This window comes from Ipomoea triloba, chromosome 1 (genome assembly GCF_003576645.1).
Source record: "Ipomoea triloba cultivar NCNSP0323 chromosome 1, ASM357664v1".
Lineage (NCBI taxonomy): Eukaryota > Viridiplantae > Streptophyta > Magnoliopsida > Solanales > Convolvulaceae > Ipomoea > Ipomoea triloba.
Window position 1 is genome coordinate 35888303 of NC_044916.1, and position 22382 is coordinate 35910684.

The 22382-nt window shown below is 36.7% G+C and overlaps 4 protein-coding genes across 4 annotated transcripts in view; 2 read left to right on the top strand and 2 right to left on the bottom strand.

Annotated features, from left to right (window-relative positions):
* The first annotated feature begins 3699 nt into the window (after positions 1–3699).
* LOC116022023 (E3 ubiquitin-protein ligase WAV3) lies at positions 3700–6822 on the top strand. The gene is made up of 2 exons (XM_031262570.1): positions 3700–4533; positions 4623–6822. Exons 1-2 carry the CDS (start codon positions 4129–4131, stop codon positions 6528–6530), a joined length of 2313 nt encoding a protein of 770 aa, XP_031118430.1. The 5' UTR covers positions 3700–4128; the 3' UTR covers positions 6531–6822.
* Positions 6823–7751: 929 nt separating this feature from the next.
* Positions 7752–10888, bottom strand: LOC116022201 (glutamyl-tRNA reductase 1, chloroplastic-like). The gene is made up of 3 exons (XM_031262808.1): positions 10415–10888; positions 9384–9625; positions 7752–9265 (listed from the first exon to the last, which is right to left on the bottom strand). The coding sequence occupies exons 1-3, from the start codon at positions 10677–10679 to the stop codon at positions 8135–8137; spliced, it is 1638 nt and encodes a 545-aa protein (XP_031118668.1). The 5' UTR covers positions 10680–10888; the 3' UTR covers positions 7752–8134.
* Positions 10889–11725: 837 nt separating this feature from the next.
* LOC116022411 (probable beta-1,4-xylosyltransferase IRX9H) lies at positions 11726–15209 on the bottom strand. The gene is made up of 4 exons (XM_031263143.1): positions 14031–15209; positions 13084–13333; positions 12769–12991; positions 11726–12236 (listed from the first exon to the last, which is right to left on the bottom strand). The coding sequence occupies exons 1-3, from the start codon at positions 14819–14821 to the stop codon at positions 12812–12814; spliced, it is 1221 nt and encodes a 406-aa protein (XP_031119003.1). The 5' UTR covers positions 14822–15209; the 3' UTR covers positions 11726–12236; positions 12769–12811.
* A 1722-nt stretch (positions 15210–16931) lies between these two features.
* Positions 16932–22382, top strand: part of LOC116022404 (lariat debranching enzyme) — a 7036-nt gene continuing 1585 nt past the window's right edge. The window contains exons 1-9 of the mRNA XM_031263135.1: positions 16932–17074; positions 18005–18127; positions 18683–18840; positions 19600–19721; positions 19996–20189; positions 20712–20894; positions 20987–21105; positions 21180–21319; positions 21921–22037. Of these exons, the coding sequence (XP_031118995.1) occupies positions 18005–18127; positions 18683–18840; positions 19600–19721; positions 19996–20189; positions 20712–20894; positions 20987–21105; positions 21180–21319; positions 21921–22037 (1156 nt within the window). The 5' untranslated portion in view covers positions 16932–17074. The remainder of the gene's footprint in view (positions 17075–18004; positions 18128–18682; positions 18841–19599; positions 19722–19995; positions 20190–20711; positions 20895–20986; positions 21106–21179; positions 21320–21920; positions 22038–22382) is intronic.

Genomic DNA, 22382 nt, shown 5'->3' on the forward strand with positions numbered 1-22382 from the left:
TTTTTTTTTGGGTGAGAATCTCATCATCATTATTACTAATACTAGTTAAAAGTGATTAAAAAATGTTGTTGTTAAACGTCCATAATTCCTAATTTTTCACTAATAAGGTAGCTAAAAACTAAAATTTAAAGGAAAAATATATATACATGCAAGTCCAAGTTAACCTAACTGGCTTAAAAAAAAAAAAAGAATGTCCATATAACTAAGAAGATTTTGCAAAAAGAAAGTCTACTAGCAACCTTAAGTCTATTGCATTATTATTATTATTATTATTATATTATGGGTATTTATAGTTTGGTCCGCAATCCATAAGAGCAATATTAAAATGAAAAGATTCCATGGCTATGCAACTTCACTTAATTAGCTACTAGCTAGCTTATCTATTCTTGAAACTTTAGACTTTAGAGTCTACACGTAACTCGAAACTGCAAACTTCTTTGTTTTGTACACACAAGTTGAGGTGTTGACGTAGATGGTGACTGGTGTTAATAAACTAATATAATTAGTAATAATTGCGGTAGGTTTAGTGGTAATGACTAGGATAATCTCTCTTTTGTAACCTCAAGAAAACAAACAAGAAGAAGGCGGTGAAAACAGGGCTGCAAAGTCATCCTTAATTATTGTACAAGGGGTTTGACAATGTTACCTTAAAAGGACAAGGGGAATGACTAAACAATGGTTGTTAAAGTGGCTTTATTATGCCTAACTTGGATTAATTAATTAATTTAGTGATAGATTAATTAGGTTAAGATTAACTAACTGGGCTGATTCATTGGTCTTTCCTCAAAGTCTAATAAAAAGGGCGCTTTTCAGAGTTTCAGTTTCGAGAAATGGGAGTTTAGAAAGGCTGTCACGCCTTCTCGTGCCCAATTACCTAAACCTGCACTCTACACAGACATTTATTGTCATAAAATATTTCAAGAAGCTTCTATCATATCATGTTATGTATGCATGTATTGTGAATTACTGTGTTTGAAATTCTTATACGGTACTTTTCTTTTTTCTTTTTTTTTTGTTTGCTTTGTTTAAAAGGGAAATAATACTTTCAAATTCCGAATTATATATGGTGTTAAACTTTATTTTTCCTTTAACTATAAGTGTATTCATATATTTTCCTCCAATTATTGATCTAGCCTTGAAGTGGCTAATTTTATCTAAAGGCTATTAGGATGGTTAGATATTGACAAAACAGTCTATAAAAAAGAAATATTTGTATGCAATATAAAATTTATCTTGTATCGAAGTGATTGGTTTTGCTCGTATTTTTATCTAAATTGTTAAGCACATCTACAATAGAGGTCCTTTTTGCCTAAATTTTTTTTGGACTAAAAACCAAATTTTTTCAACAATAAGTTAGCATGTCTTATGTGAAATTTAATTTTAAAAAGTTCACCTTTTTGAGGAGTCAATTGATTTTTATAGCGCTACACATGAGGACACGTGTTCAGAATCTGACTAATAAGGAATACGTGACACTTAACTACGAGACAATCATATCAGTTGTGTCACACATAGGCATTGGAAGTATTAATGTTGATCAGATACAGAAAATAATAATAATAATAAAGGAAAAAACAACAACAAAGAAGGAAATATTTGCAGTGATTTTAGAAAAGCATTATGGGGAGGAGATATGAATATAGTATAATGTGAATTATTGACTGTGTGGTGTCAAAGTTCCGTGCACTGCTGTTTTCGGGAAGGTACAAACCCACAACACAAACGCAGATCACAGAAGCTATGTCCGCATGCATTAATATTATTATTATTATTATTATTGTTTATGAGCATATCAAAATTGTCAAAATATGGAAACCGCAATTACATACCTATGCTTCTTCAACTGCTGTTACTTCTACATCATGACTGAGGTAAAAGCAAGTTACACAAGTCAATATTTTGGGGTTTGCTTTTTCACCTGCCTTTTCTACTTAACTTCCAGAGATATATTAGCAGCCAAGCAACAGATGTGATGAAACATCCCTCCTAGAGAGAGCTTTATGAGTAATTTAAGGGGCTTAACATGCCATTAGCGTCTCATTTGGTGAATATGGAAAGGACACTTTTTAAATTTAAAAAAAAAATTAAGAGGTTTTAGTTTAAATAGTGAGGGTTATGTTGAGGTATGCGGGCATAACTCATATACGGACTCTAGAGTGGCGGAGGTTTAATAGGCGTTAAAGGATAGAACTGAAAGCAAGGATATGTGACTCAATGGGGAGAAACAAAGTAGCATGAGGATGAGCCTCGACATGCAAGGATAGTTCACAAAGAAGGTGGCTTAGCTTGGAGCAGGAGGATGTGGTCACAGTTTGAGAAATAGCCCCATTGTCTCAAGAAAAAAGATAAGGTCCATCAGTAAAATTGCCCAATAGGCCGCCACATGACCATAAAAGGGGGTCGGCCATGAAAGAATTGAGATATCCTTATAAACTTATTAGTAACTTGTAAACATGTTTTCTGAGAGAGAAATTCTCCCTTATTGTTCTATCCTTCATATATAGTCCCTATTTTAAACATTTTCTAAACATTAGTCAGGGGAAAAAAATCCAGCTAAGTTACTTAAATAAGAGATCAAAAATTCAATTTTAATTAATGTTTGAAAACTTTTTACCACTTTATGTATTAACTTTATATTGTTGGAGTAAATGTTGCACTCTTGTCCGCAGTGACACATGTTCATAAAATGGAACCTCCAAAAATATGTAGGTGTAGGACTGCCCTAAAGTTTTGTCAATAAATGAGTGTATTTAATTCTTTGTACCATCTAAGGTAATTACTAGGGAGTACTTACTAACAGACGACTCTTGTCCTTTATTTGCTAGCTGGAGGCACAACCCTACAATTTCACCAAAGACACAACTCTATGTTCTCCATGTAATGTATACTCATCTTCATTTTTGTATTCAAAATTTTAACTCTAATAAAATGTTTAAAATTTTACTCCCCACTTAGATGGTATGTTTTAATTCATTTTTAAACAAAGATGGACCACAATTTCTTTATATTCTTTATCTTATATTAATAAAATTATGACACGTTAAAGAAAATTTTACTCATTTACGTTCATATATCGTTTACCTATGTAGAATGGTAATACAAATACAAATATTGTAGTCACTAGTCACTATGGAGTTCCTTTTTAACTTGAGAGTATGAATATGTTATATGTGTCTCATACTACGTGAAAATACAGACAGCGAATTTATATATTATTAGTAAATTAAGATACAAGGTACAAGTTAGACAATGTAAGATTCAAATACCTTATGAATTGTGATTGGGAGGTCAAGCTAGTGAGGTGGGACAACTTTAGATTTGAAATGTCTCCAAAGATAAAATTGAAGAGTTATCTATATTAAATTCAAGTTATTTATGATATGACATCTCGCAAACATGTGAATATAACACTCTCTGATTGAATAATATTTGTGATTCGATGGTCAAGAACTACATAATTATTTATATTAAATTCAAGTTGCCTATGATATGACATCTCGCAAACATGTGAATATAACACTCTCTAGTTGAATGATAATTGTGATCTATTGGTCAAGCACTAGGGACTCAGACAACTATGACAATTTATATCTTGTCAGGTTTATAAAAATTGAACTGATCTATAAACCCATGTAATATTTTGGGAGTCAAAAATAAGCCAAGCACTAAGTAGGCATAATCCTCTGAAATTATCAGTGTTGCTTCTCCAAGTAAGTATATATATATAATATATATGTGCGTGTGTATATACTCTTATCAAGGGAGAGAGAAGTAGAAAGAAGCAGATCTCAATCCTTCCTTTAGATGCAGCGGCCTTTTTGGGTCTGGTGAGAGAGAGAGAGCAGGGACCAGAGAAAGAAAGCAAGAAATTGAGCCCTCTGACTCTGAGCTGGGATTACTCTATCTTTAATCCCCTGTCGTTTGTCTCTACTGCCATTTATATTCCATCCTCTCCTCTTTCATTTGATCCCATGCTCTCATCCTCCTTATCATCTTCTTCTTCTTCCTCACTCTTACCATTTTGTCTTCTCTGTCACCTTTCTCAGATCCATCCCTGCAATCCTCCTTTTCCTCTTCTATCATCATAAATTAAAGATCCTTCTTTTTTGCTTTGTTTATTGAGAAATAATGGGCACTGGTTGGAGAAGGGCTTTCTGCACTACTATCCCACGAGATAGAGAACCCAAATTCGTTGATAAACATCTTTATCAAGATCATGAACACCCACAATCCAGCCCTAGTCCCAGTCCAAGAAGCTGTGCAAAACTGGGTTTTTTGAGCAGTGGTAATAATAATAACACTAAAAGTGGTAGCAGCAGCGCTTCTAATACGCCTCGTCTGCGTTGCAGAACCGCCGCGGCGGCGGCTTCGAATGAAAACAGTGATAATCTCGTCAGCCCAAACCTCCATTGCAAAACCACTACCCCGAAATCTAATTCTTCCAAGACTCCCAGAACTCATCGCCTTGCTTCTAACCCTGCCTCGCCCAGATCCCCCTTTTCAATCCTCAAGAACACCCTCCGTCTTTCCAGGGTAATTTTCTACGGTGTTTTGATTTGACCCTCTTGGTTTGATTGTTGTCTGGGTAAAAATCTCATTTTTTTTTTCGTTTTCTGTTTCAGAATAGCTGCGGGGTTTGTATGCAGAGTGTGAAGACTGGGCAGGGGATGGCGATTTACACGGCGGAATGTTCCCATTCTTTCCATTTCCCCTGCATAGTTTCGCACTCAAGAAAACAGAGCTCTCTGGCCTGTCCGGTCTGCAATCACGCCTGGAAAGATGTCCCGTTGCTCTCCGTTCACAAGCTCCGGCAACAGGAAGAAACGAGTCTCGGGCATAAACACGAACAGGTGGTGGACGAGAAGAAAATTATTGAAGAGACGGAAACCAAACTCCGCCACGTCAACATCAAGCACGAATCTTCGTTGTATGTTAAACAATACGGGACTGATTCGAAAATGTATAATGACGATGAGCCGTTGCTGTCGCCGACGGCCGGCGCTGGGAAGTTTATCGCGATACCGGAGGTGAATGAAATGGAGGCGGAGTGCGAGGAAGAAGAAGTGGAAGAGTTTCAAGGGTTTTTTGTGAATCCGATTTCGAGCGATAAAGCTTTTGCGAATCATAAGGAGAGTAGAAACGTGGAGGTGAGCTTATTGCCGGAAGCCGCTATAGTGTCTATGGGGAGAACGCACGAGACGTACGCCGTCGTTTTGAAGGTGAAAGCGCCGCCTCCGCCGCCGTTGGGGCATAGTAGTAGCAGTTCCGGTCATTTCTCGGACCCGGCGCGCCGCGCGCCGATAGATTTGGTGACTGTGCTGGACGTGAGCGGGAGCATGAGCGGCGCGAAGCTGCAGATGTTGAAACGAGCCATGCGTTTGGTCATTTCCTCTCTCGGATCGGCTGATCGGCTCTCCATCGTGGCTTTCTCCGCCGCGCCGAAGAGATTGTTGCCTTTGAGGAGAATGACGGCTCAGGGACAGAAATCGGCGCGGCGGATCATCGACCGGCTTGTGTGTAGCCAGGGAACTTGCGTGGGCGAGGCTTTGAGGAAAGCCGCTAAGGTTCTTGAGGACCGGCGCGAGAGAAATCCGGTTGGAAGCATCATGCTGTTATCGGACGGTCAGGATGATAGAGTTCAACCAAGCAGCGATCCTAATGGACGGCGAGAAACCAGCCACGAGTCATCCACCCGGTTCTCCCATATCGAAATTCCGGTTCACTCATCCGGTTTCGGGAAGAAGGCCGGCTACAGCCACGCGCCGGATGAGGACGCGTTCTCAAAATGTGTAGGTGGATTGTTAAGCGTGGTGGTACAAGATCTGAGAATTCAGCTCGATTTTGCTTCCGGCTCCGATCCGGCTGAGGTGGCAGCCGTGTATTCGTATAACGGGCGGCCGACTGTTCTCAACCCCGGCTCAATCCGGCTGGGCGATCTATACGCCGAGGAGGAAAGGGAATTACTCGTGGAAGTTAGGGTTCCGTCTATGGCCGTTGGGTCCCACCACGTGTTGTCGTTTAGATGCTGTTACAAAGACCCCGCCACGCAGGAGGTAGTGAATGGCAGAGAGCATGCACTGTTGGTGCCAAGGCCACAAGCCGTTCGATCATCTTCACCTAGGATCGAACGGCTGAGAAATCTTTTCATTACCACCCGAGCAATCGCCGAGTCGCGGCGATTAATTGAGCACAACGAGTTGACTAGCGCCATGCATCTCTTGTCATCGGCGCGGGAGCTGCTCATCCAATCCGGCTCGTGTTACGTGGACGAGTACGTCAGAGGCTTGGAAGCGGAGTTAACGGAAGTGCAATTAAGGAAGCAATATCAACAGCAGATGGAGCAGCAGAAGGTAATCCAACGGCAGAGATCGTTCGAGAGAGAAACGGGCGTTTTCTTGGATGAAAACGGGGAGCCACTCACGCCAACCTCGGCTTGGAGAGCGGCTGAGAAACTGGCTAAGGTAGCCATGATGAAGAAGTCGATGAGTAGAGTCAGCGACTTACACGGATTTGAAAATGCTAGATTTTAATTTCTTTTTTTTTTATTTAAATTAGACTTTTACTGTATTTTATATTTGCAAAAAGAAAAAAAAAGGAGAGTAATGTTCCATGGGCCACTTCATCTAATAGTGACAGTGCTTAAGGGCGGCCAGCCCTTTTCTGCAGTGTGGCCTATTGGGCCAGGCCCCCACATATCATTGACTGATTGCAGGTCCATATCTTTGCCTTAGCTCCCAAGAGAGAGAGAGAGATTTGCTTTTGTATGGAACAACGTTATAAAATGAATTGAATGAAAATGATGTAAATTCAATTCTCCTGAAACTGTTGTTAAACTGAGGTGCTTGTATCTATTGATAATAACAAGTTCTAGTTGTAAATTCCGCTTTTAAAAGAAAGAAAACAATAATAGGAGAGTTGTCTCTGAACGGGACCCAACCTAACCGAGAACATGAATAAATGAATAATAATACAATACGCAACTACTGATTAATCGTCAGTGTCGAAGGAAGCCATTACTCTCCCATCACTCTCAGGATTCATTTATCATTTTAGGCAAAGGTTGAACCAAGCTTTTGTTATCTATATAATCTAGTACTGTACTTAGGATTAGATGGGATGTTTTGGAGGTGGGATTCACATCACAATTTTGAAGGGTAGTGAAATCTTATTGGTGTTGTGAGGTGAAAGATGAAGATGAAGACAGAAGAAAGAGTTACTGTCAGCAGCGTGTCAATGTTTCTCCAAAGGGAATAAACACGACAGCCACACAATTATAATGCCATAATCTCGAAACTACATGGAAAATTCAAACAGATGTTGTGTCATGTTATGGCCATGGAACCCACCTAATATGTTTGTCCAAAGGTTCACATAACTTTGGCTGGGTATTCATGTCAGAGAAGGATCAATGCCATCTTGGCCCTCACAGAACTGCACACAAACAATGTGGACAAAGAAACATAAATGAGAGAAAAAGGATGATGGTCCTTGCCCCAGTCTCATCAGAACAGTAAATTTTTGTCAGATGAAAGAACAGACTGTAGAGCACTTAGGTATCTATGTTCATGTGATTAATTGGAATCACAGTGGTGGGTTTTACTGGTATTGAATGCTTGTGCACCCACATTCATGGGATGTGTGCAAGTTGCACAGTTTGGATGGAGAAATCCATTACCGAAATAACAGATTCATCTCAGAAAGTGCTGTTTCTGGCACAGTTAACAGTATAGCGTCAAAATCACATAGCAGAATAAGACAGACTAGCCAATCAAATTAACCGATAAAACACTGGACGGATAGTAGATAGAGTATTGAATAATGAAGTATTGCAGACTTACAGGAGTAGGAGCAGTATCAAGTGTTCGTGGAATACAACAAATCGTTCCTAATGTGGATTGAGCTCAATTCATACTCTTTGCAATAATGAATCAGTGTAGCTATGTTCAATGACACTCGGGAAATGAGGAATTCTCCAACAAAACTATAGGAAAGATCTTCCTATGTTAATGTATCCGGTTAGCTTTACAGCAGAATTCATTGAGAACTTTGCTGAGGAATTCTTCCTCTTATTTGAATTTTTGGCCCTCAAGAATTTATATTAATGTATCCCGGAAAAGGAGTTGCAAAAAGGTTCTCATTTCTGTGTTTGTTCCACCTTAGCTCTAATCTTCTGTTCCAAAACAGAAATCTCGGTCTCGAGGTTGAACATCCTGTTTAGGGCATGCATGTTCTCGAGGGTCTCACTCAAAGTCCGGCTGTCGCTTCCATCACACCTCAAGTGCTGCATGGGACCATGAAGGAGCTTGTTTACTATACCCTTGCTGAGATCATCAACAGCTTTCCTCGTCTTCTTTGTAACATCATCACCCATTTTTGACAAACATTTCTCAAGCTCAGCAACTCTTATTCTTTCAGCATAAGCCCTCAATTTCTTGATGGTGGGGACAGTTTCCAGTGAGTCCCTCCAAGCTTCAAACTGTTTTGACTCCTCAGCAATGATTGCTTGAGCTTCCATTGCTTTTCGTAGCCTATCCTCCTTATTGGCCGCCACAACTTCCTTAAGATCATCCACATTGTACACTTTTGCTGTCTCAAGCTCATCCACGCAAGCACCCACGTTCCTAGGGACAGAGATGTCAACAAAAAGCCTTAAACCTCCGACATCAGGGCCTACAGGGGGGAGGCCCATCACATGATCTTTCCGAAACAAAAGGGTCTCTGATGCAGTGCTAGTAAAGACTACATCTGCCTCAGCAGCACAGTTGAGCATTTCGGCGAAGGGTTTGTAGATTATCTCAACATCCTTCATCTCCTCCTGGATTGCAGCAACTCTATCCTCACTTCTGTTAACAACCACCATCTTAGTACAGCCCTTGGCAGCCAAGTGCTTGATCACAAGCTTCCCCATCTTGCCTGCTCCAATCACCAACATCCTAGCACTGGCATGAGAAGATTCAGGAAGCTTCATTAGGGCCAACTCCACGGCAGCTGAACTTACAGAAACAGCCCCTGCTGCAATGTTTGTTTCAGTTCTAACTCTCTTCCCTACAGAGATTGCATGCTTGAACAGTCCACTGATGTTCCTTCCAAAGCCTGTCACACCTTGACCAACCTTGACCACTTGCTTGACCTGTGCGAGGATTTGACCTTCTCCCAACACCAAGGAGTCTAGCCCCGCTGATACCTCAAAGAGGTGCTGTGTAGCATCGTTGTTATACAACAAAAATAGGTGCTTGCAAATCTCTGAAACAGGGACTCCACTAGTCTGCCAAAGAAAAAATTAATTATATTGAGATTGATAGCACGGAAGGACTGACTATGTGAGCAACCATGCAGGATTTCTCTTCCAAGCTTTTGTTAGACTCATAGCTAGAATGCATTACCTTTGACATCCATTCAGTCACTTCTTTAACACCACGATGTTGAGATAGAGCTAAAACATATATCTCCATCCTGTTACAAGTACTAAGAACTGCTGCTTCTTCAATATGATTCAAATTGCAGAGTTCCCCAATGGCTCTCGCCCACTCTGCTTCCGGAATGGCTAGTTTTTCACGCATTTCAACTGGTGCAGTGTGTACGCTAAGTCCAAGGACCACAATACTGCTCCTTTCCTTGGTATATCCTAAATGTCATTAAATATACACTTTAAGCATTACTGATCTCCATCTATTTACAAAAAATTAGGCAATTATGCAAGAGAATAGGGGCAGAACCATTAAAATAAGACTGCATGTGAGTGGCCCTTTGCTTTACTAAGAAGAAATTATGGTTTAGGACTCTATTTGCATTAAAAAGAAAAAAGAAAAAAGAAAAAAGAAAAAAGAGGGCACAGTTTCAAAGAGTATTTAAACTTAAATTCTTGCATGTCCTTGTCAGAATTGGACCTAGACAGGAAGGATTTTTACAAACAGAAAAATCACAGACTTAGTGCGAAACCCAATAGATAACCCGGCAAACACCTTTTTTCCTAAAATCAGAGTTATTAATACTGCAATATATCCTGATAAAGTTGTTCTTCAATATACATATCCATCAGCATTGGATGTTGTACTGAGCTACCTAAGTTCCTTAAGTCCATAGTACATAGCAACCTCATTACAATGCAATATATAAAGTCTCAGCTTGAGTAACATTGATCAAAGCAATCAAGGGGTAAACGAACTAAATCATGTAGTTAACCAGTTCAAATGCATATAAATTCTATTGTTGCTTTCATTTTCATCAAAACACTATTAGACTACTTTCAATTGACAAGTTCATAATTAGCAGCAAGTGAAGGGTAATCTTCGAGAAATTAACTAAAAATAATTAATTCTTTTGAAACTATATGGGAAAACAAAAGGAAATTGAGTTACAAATTACAACAAAGAACATAAAAGCAGTAAGCAAAGTCATAAGAAGCGGAACATACTGTCAACAGCAGAAGTCTTGAGCTGTTCGAGAGCAGAGAGGCTGGAAGCGGAAGCCGCATTGCTCCGAGTCTGAACCACAACATCGGACGGCGATCCCTCACACTTGATGGGAGAATTGAACAAAACCCTACGATTTGTAGCAGCTCGAGTAGTTCGAGCTGGCTTGCAGAACACCCCTGGAAGCGAAGGAGAGGCGGCGGCCGAGGCATTGCAGGGCGGCAAAGACTCGAGCTTAGCCCCAGCAAATGCGCTCGACATGGCCATATCAGGAGAGAGGGAATTCCAGATACCCCTAACCCTAAATTCCGATTCTGGGCGGAGAATTTGGGGAGTAGAAAGGGGGGCGTGTGGCGACCAAGGGAGGCGTGTGAGGCTTGATTAGTCGATGGTAGTTGGAGATGATGATACAGATTTTCGCCTTTTTTGGATGAAATTGAGAATGGAGTTGGTGAGGCCGTGTGGGCAAGTATTGACCATTGGAGGATTGGGATTTCTCTTGATTTCTGATTGGCGGGTGATCCAACGTTTTACCCCACATTCACTGTTCCCAAACGTCTTTGTCCTAAAACTATATAACCTCGTATTTGAAGATCCATAATTGCATACGATTTCCCAAACTCCACTAAACTGTTGTGAATCCAAAAAAAAATTATTCTTGCTAATGAGGTGTGAGTGGTGAAGGTCAGGCCCCCAGTACTTTATATAGGATTTGTTTGGTTATTAGGCAAATACTACGATAACTTATTTGTAGTTTATCACTTTTTTAATAAATAATACTCCTTATTTTTATTACTAATCTGGTCCATTTTACTTTTAATTATTTTTAAATATATTATTTTTATTTTTAATGTAATTTTTAAATATATAAATTTTATATATTTTATTTTTAATGTAATTTTTAAATATATAAATTTTATATATTAATACTAAATTGAACATTATAAATATATAAATTTTATATATTAATACTAAATTGAACATTATAAAAAATTAAATTAAAAATAACTTTGGTTAAATTTTATTAACTAATCAAACATATATATTTATTTTTAATGTAATTTTTAAATATATAAATTTTATATATTAATACTAAATTGAACATTATAAAAAATTAAATTAAAAATAACTTTGGTTAAATTTTATTAACTAATCAAACATATATAAAATGAAACAGATAAAATATAAGGAGTATAATTTATTGTAAGAGTACTTTCTAAAACGCCTAAATGTTATATATGTAATATTTTTTTACTTATATAATATTTAAAATGAATTACATATTTTTTGTGAAACATCTCACACAAGACTTAGTATAAACCCAACAAAATTGTATTAATTTGATGTGATTTCACCACAAATGAAAGGAAACACTGCAATTCCACTATAGACCCAAATGAATATTTTCTATCGCGTATATATGTATGGAACAATAAAACCCTATCCTTCTATAATTCTATGTATGTTACACCTTAGATGACACTCTGCACAACAGCACTACAAGAAGCAGAAACTACGCTATAGCAGCAAACTAGGTTTCATCTGACTTTGAAGCCTAGCTGCGGAAACTGAGTCACCGTATCCACATCATGGCAGATGCTCATTCTATTTTTCTGAAGGTAATGGCACCCAGTCTTTCCGAAGAATCAGAGGAACTACATCACTCACCTAGGAAAAGCAATCAAACTCCACATAAAAATAGATTGCTCTCTGAAAAAAGAATATCTGGAAGGGAAAATAACAAACAAAATGGCATTAATGATTCTTCGTCTGGTGGCAAAACACCATGATATGCTCCAGCCTATGGATCTTCACCGCAAATAACTGCCATAAAAAAAAAAGAACTGAAAATAAGCAAATCAGTTGTCTCTACACACTAGGTGTATAGGAAATTGAAACACAGAACAGAAACAACAATAGGTTGTAGGCACTTGTAGCAGTATACAAACATCAGTGGCAGAAATTACTTGAGTCTCATTGATGAGGGTACAACCGTACAATATTCTGCCCAAAATCAAACCTCAAGGAAAAGCACACGTCCTACTTAAGTCTTAAGATAACTGAATATCTAAAGCAACTAGTGTTCTCCCGTACTCACCACGGCCCACTATATCCCCCCACCCACCCACACACAAATCTCCAGCACACACCACCATTCTCAAATGGAAACATTATATGGATACTCTTACACAAATTGAGGTAGTGCTACAATAATTGCTGGAAAGTTTATGTCTTTAAATCTTGCTTAAGGACTATTAGTATACAAGGTCAGGATGATAAGTTAAACCATTGTGTATAAAAACAAAAGGAGTCTAGACTTATAAGATTAGAATCAAGTCAGAGAGATATTGCAAACCTCATGACTCAACAACTTGACCATCCAGCCATCCTACATTGTTTCATATTCCATCATGTAGTTGGAAAACAACATCAAGGTTCTTCTGAATCTGCCAGCCTTTTGGGTAAACAAGTTCACAATCTTCCAAATGTAGGTGCCAGTTTAGTACTCTTGAACAACCATCAGGTATTCCTTCCATTTGGCTTTCATCTTCTACAAGCTGTTCAATGAAGGTTGTCTCCTGCAAATAGTCTTCATGCATTACACAACCTTGCATCCATAGAGCAAAAATCCAGCAAAAACAACTAAAACAATGTGAGCTTGGATTCATACCTGAAAACCTTCTTTCACAGTGTCCAGTTGACGAATTGGGTCAGCAATGTGTCGATGCCATCTTTTTGGATCCCATAATATAGTGCTATTAAAGGCAAAACCAGACATATCGACATGAAATCTTCTAACTTGCTTACTCTTCTCATTTGTGTGCCATCCAATAACTTGACTTCCATTACACACAGGACCTTCCAATATTGCTTTGTTTTTGCTCTGTGCCAGCATAGCAACTGGCCAAGTGCCAAAACGACTAAAAGGAACACAAAGCAGATGAGAATAATAGATAGAGACATAGAATTCTGCTGCAATATTATATATGAAGATCATAGAGACTTTAAATCAACAAGCTTACTGCATATCAAACAGAATAATTTACAGAAATGGAACAATTTTAAGTTTAATTCAGCTATCAAACAAGTTTCTACTAGATTTAGGATAGAAAAAAAAAAAGTGAGCAAAGCCTTTAATTTATTAAGGATCCGCTGCACACAACCTTGCCTCTGTTTTTAAAGAGGTCATCAGGCATTATCTAGGGGACAATATATTCCCTACTTCCACTTATCCATAAAACTAATTACAGAAACAGAGAAAATGCACTGAGGACAAGGCATATAAATCTGCAGTGTTTTTTTTAAAATTTTTTTTATTTTTTTATTTGTTGTATACATATCATCAACTTTACATACATCTGCGTGAAATGCTTCACACCATTCAGGTCAGGTCTACACACATTTCTCACAAAGAACCCAAGTAATATTTAAGCATATGAACTAAAAGAAAGCATGTAACTCAAGTAGGGCATAGCCGCATAGCAAAGGTAAACAAAATATTGGTTTAAGAAGCATAAACACAAAGATATCATATCCAATTGATACAAGATTGTCATGTAGACTACACCAAGAGAAGACAACTAATACAAACAACAGTGACAGTTGATCTCAATTTACCTGATATTTCTCATGCTCTCGAACAACTCAAGTGAATAGATATTGTCATCATCCGCAAAGTAAACAATCCCATCAAGCCTATGATGTTCAATGTGCTCCAGCGCAGTGTTCCTCTGATGCACACCCCGGTCCTTTATATCTTTTGTATTCTTGAGGCACACCAGATGTCTATAAACAACCCCAGTGTTCCTCAAAATCTCTGCAGTCTCTGATGATGCTGCATCCATCTCTACCACAATCCACAACAATGGAGGCTGCACATGCCTCAAAACCTGCCCCAATCTATTCAAATAATGAGCTTGTAGAACCCTGTTATATGTCGGAGTCACAATGATTAACTGCTTCCGTGGAATGATATCTTCCTCTGTTGAAATACTTTGTAGTTGTGCTGCACCAATAGCAGGACTATCTCTAGGGATCACTACATCCTTCACCTCCCTCTCATCATCCACTAAAGGAGGCTTCATTTCAATAGAGAAATCGCGACGACTCCAATCTTCAACGTCGATAAACGGCGTCATACCTAGTATAAACCCTAGAAAGAAGAAAACTAAACACCTATAAAACGACGTCTTCCACGAAAGACATTTCCGCGAATATCTCAATCCGCCAAGTAATCTGCCGACTCCAAATCCAAATGCAGACAAAGGAGACGAGCTTCTGCCGTTAAACAGATGCTTGTGAGACGGCGAATCAACGGAGACGGAGAACTGATTCCCTCCATTCTGATGAAGACGCTCGTGGTGCGGTAACGGAGTCCTCCCCGATAGAGTTCTTCGGTTTGATGCCATTGTAACCAAAAATGCACAACCGCATAGAGCGATAATTGACTCAATCACAGCATTCAGACCAATAAATTTCAGCAATCAACCAAACCAATCATGAAAGTGCCAGGAATCTGAGTTAATACGTAGTCAAACTTTACCTGAACAGGTCATACCAATTCTCACTTCAACGTATCAAGCTCCAATCAGCTCTCTGCCGCTCTCTCTATTTACAATACACACACACACACATACATATACATGTATCTACGATCTGTGTACAATGATCCTGAGCTCTTGAAGAAGAATCCAACCAATTTAGTCCTGGAATTTAGAACGAGACGATTAATTAATTTGGATTTTTCTTTGGCTTTTTAAATTTGGAAATGAGTAATGCGCGCAGGCGGCGCTAGACAAGACAAGCTGGATATGAGTTGGAGGTAGAGTTGGCCGGTTTTGGCTCGGTTTGGTTGACGCACCAAATGGATAATTTAGACTGTGAAATGATTTACAATTATATACTTCATTTTCCCTTTAAAAAAAATACACTTTATTTTTGTAGTAATTTAAAAGTATGCATTAATAGTTTTATATTTTATTTATAGAAAAATACGATTTTAATACATAAATTATACATATATAGTAGACTTGGTATATGGATTATTACCATGCATAAATTTTCTCTTTTAATTATGTGTAAAGTGGTAATTTTAATCTATCAATAACAAATTATATTATTTTCAAAAAAATAACAAATTATATTAATATTAATAATGCATTTTAAATTTTTAAATTACTGAGGGACACCTTAGTCATTTTTTATTTATATTATTTTGCATTAGATAATTAATTAATCATTGAGTTTAATAGACACAATTTTTTTGTCATTGAAGTCTAGCTAAAAATTAACATTGCATTTCAAATTCTCAAATTATTGAAAGACATTTTTTTTTCATATAATTATCTCAAATTCTCTCAACTAAATCTTCATATATACTGATTCTCTTCATTTGTAATGAAGAATTACTAGTTTTATAGAATTTATAAATATTCATATATACATATTCTCTTCATATCTTAAAACATTTTTCTAAAATATATCATCTATTATTTCAACATTCATTGACAATTGATGTAACTAGTCTCCACTATGAAATCCTCTCTTCATCATTACAATATTACACATAATATAACAATGCATGCTCAATCATAATAAAGTCTTTATGCGGTTAGACATTCTAAACCTCCATATTAATTGTCATACCTTAGTACTTGTATCTGCAATGTTTGAAGTGTAATCATCAATATATCAGGTAACTTTGCCTAAATGTCAAAAGCAACAATGAAACTTATATTTAAAGGAAAAATATGTTGTAAAAAATAGCATATATAGAATGACATTTTAAGTGGATGTTTTATGGTAAAAATATATGTCAGGTTCACTTCCAATTTGGGATCGGGTCAAAGTAAATTCGAGTTCTTCGTGGTTAATGGCTATACGAAAAGATTGATATATTGTACGCTCAAAACGATTAATGAGTGAATGAGAAATTAATTAGCAAGGTAGACACATTTGAGTTGAAAAATAAAGGTACGAAGACTTTAAAGAAGCTTTTGTCCCACACTAGAGGTGGGTTTGCACCAATATATATACAAGAACTTTTCTAAGACACATTGATATTATTAATTTTTCAGTGCATTACTTTCAACAAAGTATTGCCCATTCATTACAATCTCATTTAGGAAACTGATTAGCTCAATGAACTATTTGATAACATAACAATTTAAGCTATGAAGCTTTCAAACAATGCATGTTAGCATTGAGGATTAATATAAGTACTTGAGGAAGATGGGCAGAAGACAAAGTATTCAAAATTTGAAGTGATGGAAAAATAATTTATACTCATTATTTAAAGATGTTTGCAGAATAAATTATAAATTATAATTATAATTATAATTGATAAAAGACTACAAAAAATATCAAAATGGTTCAGATTATCCCTAAGTCCTCAAATTGTTATCAATTGTAACATTACTCAAAATTGAATAAGGACATGTAATATTTGAATATTTAAATACGGAGTATTAATTATCTAAATGTCATATAAAAGGAAATAAAAAACCTATTTCGGCTTTCCCTCGCAACCGTCCCCCAATTATCAAACTGACTCCCAGGAACGACTTCACAGCTCCAGTGCCTCCAAGCTTCCAAGTTGCCGTGGATAGCGACCCCGCTTACCTTGAGATCATAGAGAAGTTCTGCAACTGTCATATTTAGAGGTGCCAAATCTGACTCATTCCCATGTTTGTATAAATTAATTTGTGCTTCTATATTTGTCTGCGGAATTAGCTTAATTTTTGGCGTTTCCCAATTGGTGAAGCTGAATGGTTATGTGAAAGTTTCCATAGAATTATTTTATCTTTCGTCATTCAATAGTTCAAGTTATTAATTAGTGAACTTTGAAATTGTTTATAGAGATTTTTAAATCCTAGGGTTGTATCGAGTAGCTAATTACAACAATAAGCTGAAAAAATCCTGGAGATTTTGAGTGCATTATCACGTACTAAGTACTTCATCCATTTGAGTTTTTAGTGAGATTTGGGGATAATTGTGCTGTGCATTTCAAACTCTAACTACATGTACTTCTAATCTTCTATCACTGTTAAGAAATTTTAATCCATTCTTAGAAATAAGAAATATTAATGTCCCAAATTCTCAGGAGAAATGGATTGGATTGTTTCTGCACTTTGATTGCATGGGCATATAAATGATTTAGCAAGTCTTTTTGCATTTTTGAGCAGCTGATAATTTGATTAGTCTTTCCATGAAAGTTTAATTAACATAATGAACCAATTGCAATTTTCTATAAACAATGACTTTCTATAGTTTTTAGTGCTTCTTATTTCCAGCACTTATTTCAATATTCAATTGTGGGGAATTATGATTGACTCCAATATACATGACATATGATATAAATTGTTCGAAATTTTCAAGCATAGTTACAATGTATTTTATGGATTTTGTATGAGCTGACCTGTTTTTGCATATCATTAAGAATATAACTTTGAATTGCTGAGATGGATTTCACTTGCTTCTTGCCTTCTTCTCCTTCTTCTTATTGTTTTTTTTCATGTTAATATTACAAGCATTATTTCAGTCTTTTGAATGTTCTGTTGGAAGCATTTTCTTAGCCTACATTTTCCATACAGATGAAGATAGCAGTAGAAGGGTGTATGCATGGAGACCTAGACAATGTGTATGCTACCTTATTACACTTACAGGATGTGGAGAAAATAAAGATTGATCTTTTGATATGCTGTGGTGACTTTCAGGTACTGTTTGGTTGATTCACTTGTCTCTTTAGGCATCTTTGGAATAGCATATTACTTGATTCTTTTTGCAGTGTTAAGCACAATGAATTCAAGTACAGAATGGCATTTTGTGTGAAGTTTAGTTCTAAATCCTGCATATGCTTTGATGATTGGCTATAATGGAACTTATGGTGTTTGTCTTTATTGGCATCATTTATAGTTTGCACTTCACTTCTTAAATCAACCTAGGTCTACAATGTAAAAGGATAGGCAGAATTGTTGTAGGAGTAATGTATTGCAACCTAGTATAAGATGATAGTATAATAGGCTTGAGAACTGGCTAAATGCACACCTGAGTTCTTAATGCTTATTACTTTAGCTGAGGTGAAACTATAGTCGTACTTAGTTTAGCATGCGTTTTTCCCTTTTTTCCATGTTTATTTGGGGAGGGTTGAGAAGGTTTTTCTTCTAAATTTTGTAAGCAGTGTTGAGTTTCTGTTATGTATTTATCAAACTCATTTTTGGTTATGTGAGATGAAAGTATAAGAAAAGGAATCATATTCTTTGTACAAGCAGGCTGTTAGGAATGAGAAGGATCTTGAAAGTTTAAATGTGCCAGCCAAGTACAAGAGCATGAACTCTTTCTGGAAGTATTACTCAGGAGAGAAAGTAGCACCATTCCCAACTATTTTCATAGGGGGCAATCATGAAGCCTCAAATTATCTGTGGGAGCTGTGAGTTGACCTGTTTTTGCATTTCAAGTCTATTTTGTCTTTTATTTTTTTCTTATGTTTGATTTTTATATTTCTTTTCTTATAATGTTGAAAGTGAAGAGCATGCATGTTTATCTATCGCAAATAAATTTTCATTCCATTTTATTCTCTTTGTACAAAGGAAGAAAATGGGGTGGGGAAGGTCATTAACTTATGTTTTTGGTTTGTACAAACTGTTTTGCATGTAAAAGTCACTTCACTAGAGTGATGTCATATATGTTATGCAACTTCTTTTAAATTTCTAATTAGTGAATTGATTTATTGACCTTCAACCAAGTTCATTGGCTACAGCCTACACATTCAATCCCGTAAATGTTGTTTAGTGGTGAATTAGTTAAGCTTTTGCTTGTGAAGACTGTTTAATGTAATCTCAGTGAATTGTATCCCCATATATGCATTATTAACTATTCAGCCACTCCATTGATTTTCGTTGGCTTTATTCTTATCTTTCTAAACAATGAATATGCCTAAATTTTGATATTCATGCTCATACATAAGTTGTTTGATTATTAACATTGTTGAAAGTACTAGTTCCCATTGATGTTTTGCTTCTTCTATAGACTCTGCAGATTTTCTTGAAAATCCTCTTGTTGAAGAAGTACTCCGTATTTCTTTTTTCGGTGCTTGTTATTGCATAAACCAAATATTCTTGCACTATTTTATAGTGATTTCTTTTCTAGTCATCTATCTATCCCATGAAATATTATTCTGTGGTCACAGATATTATGGAGGATGGGCAGCACCTCAGATATACTTCCTTGGATTTGCTGGAGTAATCAAGTTTGGTAACATTCGTATTGGGGGCCTCTCTGGAATATATAAATCACACCACTATCATTCGGGTAAGCTGTGAACTGGGGAAACATTATATTGGCCAGCATTTTGGTTTGCTGGTTACTTTCACTTTAGAACCATGTGAAGATGAGTTTGGGGTATCAAAAAGCCTTTTTTGTTTGTTTGTTTTCTTCTGCTTACTGGCTTTTGTTTGTAGTCAAAACAGTCATTTTTTGAGAAGGAAAATAGTCATATTTGATGAAGAGATTTCCATGAGTTGTTACGTCCTGATAATTGCTTGATGTTTGAGGATGATAAATACAAAGAACTTTGTTATGGCAGGACATTATGAAAAGGTTCCTTATAATGAGCGAGATATTCGATCCATATATCATGTTCGTGAGTATGATGTTCACAAGCTTATGCAAGTTGAAGAACCAATTGATATCTTCCTTTCACATGATTGGCCCCTGGGCATTACTGATCACGGAAACTTGAAGAGTCTTCTCAGTCAAAAACCTTTTTTCAAGCAAGAGGTGGGTAAAAAAAAAGAGGTTTTGCAAAATCTAATCCATCCAATATTTTTATCTACTTGTAGATGGGGTAAAAGCCCACATGGCTTATCTAGGGGCCGGATTCACTGGGGCTGACTTGTCTGAATGTCTGACCACATGGCTTGGCTGGGATGGGTTTTATAAATGTGGCATCAATGCTTTGGAGATGATTGCCTTTCAGTTTACTTTTTCCTTTATTCTTTTTTATGGACTTCTTTTTCTCTACTTCCTTTACGTAATTTATAGGGTCATGTTCTTTTCAGCAAGAAAATATAAAACCTATATACATGTCTATTCATTGACGTGTAATGTATATTTAACTTTTTCCATTTACTCCTATGATTCATATTTGTATAATTCTCCTAACAAGCACATAAAAGATCCCTATTACCTGGCAATTTCTTTTTGTTCTTTCATGGGTCGTGATTGCCTGCATGTTAACTTCTAAAGCATCTGTCTAGTTTTGTCCTACAGAGATTGAATATCTCAAATATATGATTTTAGATTCAAGAAGGAACTCTGGGAAGTAAACCTGCTGCAGAATTATTGGAGAAGTTGAGGCCATCCTACTGGTTTTCTGCTCATCTACACTGCAAATTTGCTGCTTTGGTTCAACATGGTGAGGGTAGCTCCGTCACCAAATTTCTTGCTCTTGATAAATGCCTCCCTGGTCGGAAATTTTTGCAAGTACTTCCTTCCACCATCGTTGTTCATTTAGATTTTCTCCAAGATTTCTGAAAGCTAGCATCTTGACTTATGACTTATCTTGAGTGTCTTAGGTTATTGAAGTTGAGTCAGAGCCAGGACCATATGAACTCCAGTACGATGAAGAATGGCTAGCAATTATGAGGAAGTTTAACTCTATCTTACCTCTGACAATCAGGCGTGTAGATTATAGGTGAGTACATTTATAGATGTTATTAGTTAATGGCTTTTGAAAGGAAATAGATGGTTATGCTTGATGTTTTGCAGCAATGTACAGCTTGATCTGCAAGAATGCCGTCATTTTGTAAGGAATAAACTTCAATCAAGAGGGGCCAAACCTTTTGATTTTGTGCGCACTGTGCCATGCCACGATCCTTGTCAACCTCTTGCTAATGGTGTCTTTTCTGGTGATGATCTGTATTGCAGCACATTATATTAGTACCTTCTTTGTGTCATTAGATCCTGGTTGGGTGCAATATTAATAATTATCCAGTTCAAAGATAAGAATGGGAAAGGAGAATACTGTAAGAAGTCATATTTTTTGTAGTCTTCCAATACACAACTTGAATTTTTATTTATTTTATTATTTATTTTAAAGCCTGTTTCGTCCTTGAATATTATCTCACTAACTAAACTCATGAAGTGAATTATATTTCTGATTACTTCAACAAATTATGAAATTAGAAAAGGTTTTCTGTGGTCCATTGTGTTTAGGCAATTGACGAATATCTTTAGGAAACAAATATGTGTCTGTGATGTGGTGGTGGTGTGTAAAGAAATGTCTAAACTAACATGGAATTGCACTGTGTTAACTTCATTTATGGATGAAGGTGATTTCCTTTCCCCAACTCTCTTCAAAATGATGCTAAAAATTTTGGTAATTATGGCTTTCAAGAATTAGCTTATTGCTTGGAGTTCTATACTTCTATTTTGAGATTTATATATGCAACTCTATTCTAAGATCCTTAGTTCAAGCTGATGCTAACCCTCTCTTATCTTCCTCCACAGGTCACTGCCGAAATCCCCAAACAGAAGCCTTATTACAGCTCCTTGAACTTGAATATCTTCTTGATAACAAGTCAGAATCTAGGGAGTTTTCTGGAAGTCCAGCTTCATTTATTTCTAGTAATACTCTCTTATGGTTGATTCCAAATACTAGCAAATTCCATTTATTCCACTGCTGTTGCTCCTGTCAGTGTATATGGACTTCTATGCCTACTAAATTTGTTCTGCCCACTTTTGTGTCAATCCTGATACTTGTAAAAGTAATGGCTATTTAATGTTGGAGTTGTTGACACAAGAATATACATTGAACAATACAAGTTGCTTTATCTTCAGCCATGTGCATATTGTCAGTATTACTTCAATATGGTTATAGTACTAAATAATTGGGTCATATGAATGACATTGGTGCGATAGGGCCTTAAGTTTTTGTTTTCTTTTTTGTTTTTTTTTTCTTTTTTTTGGGTT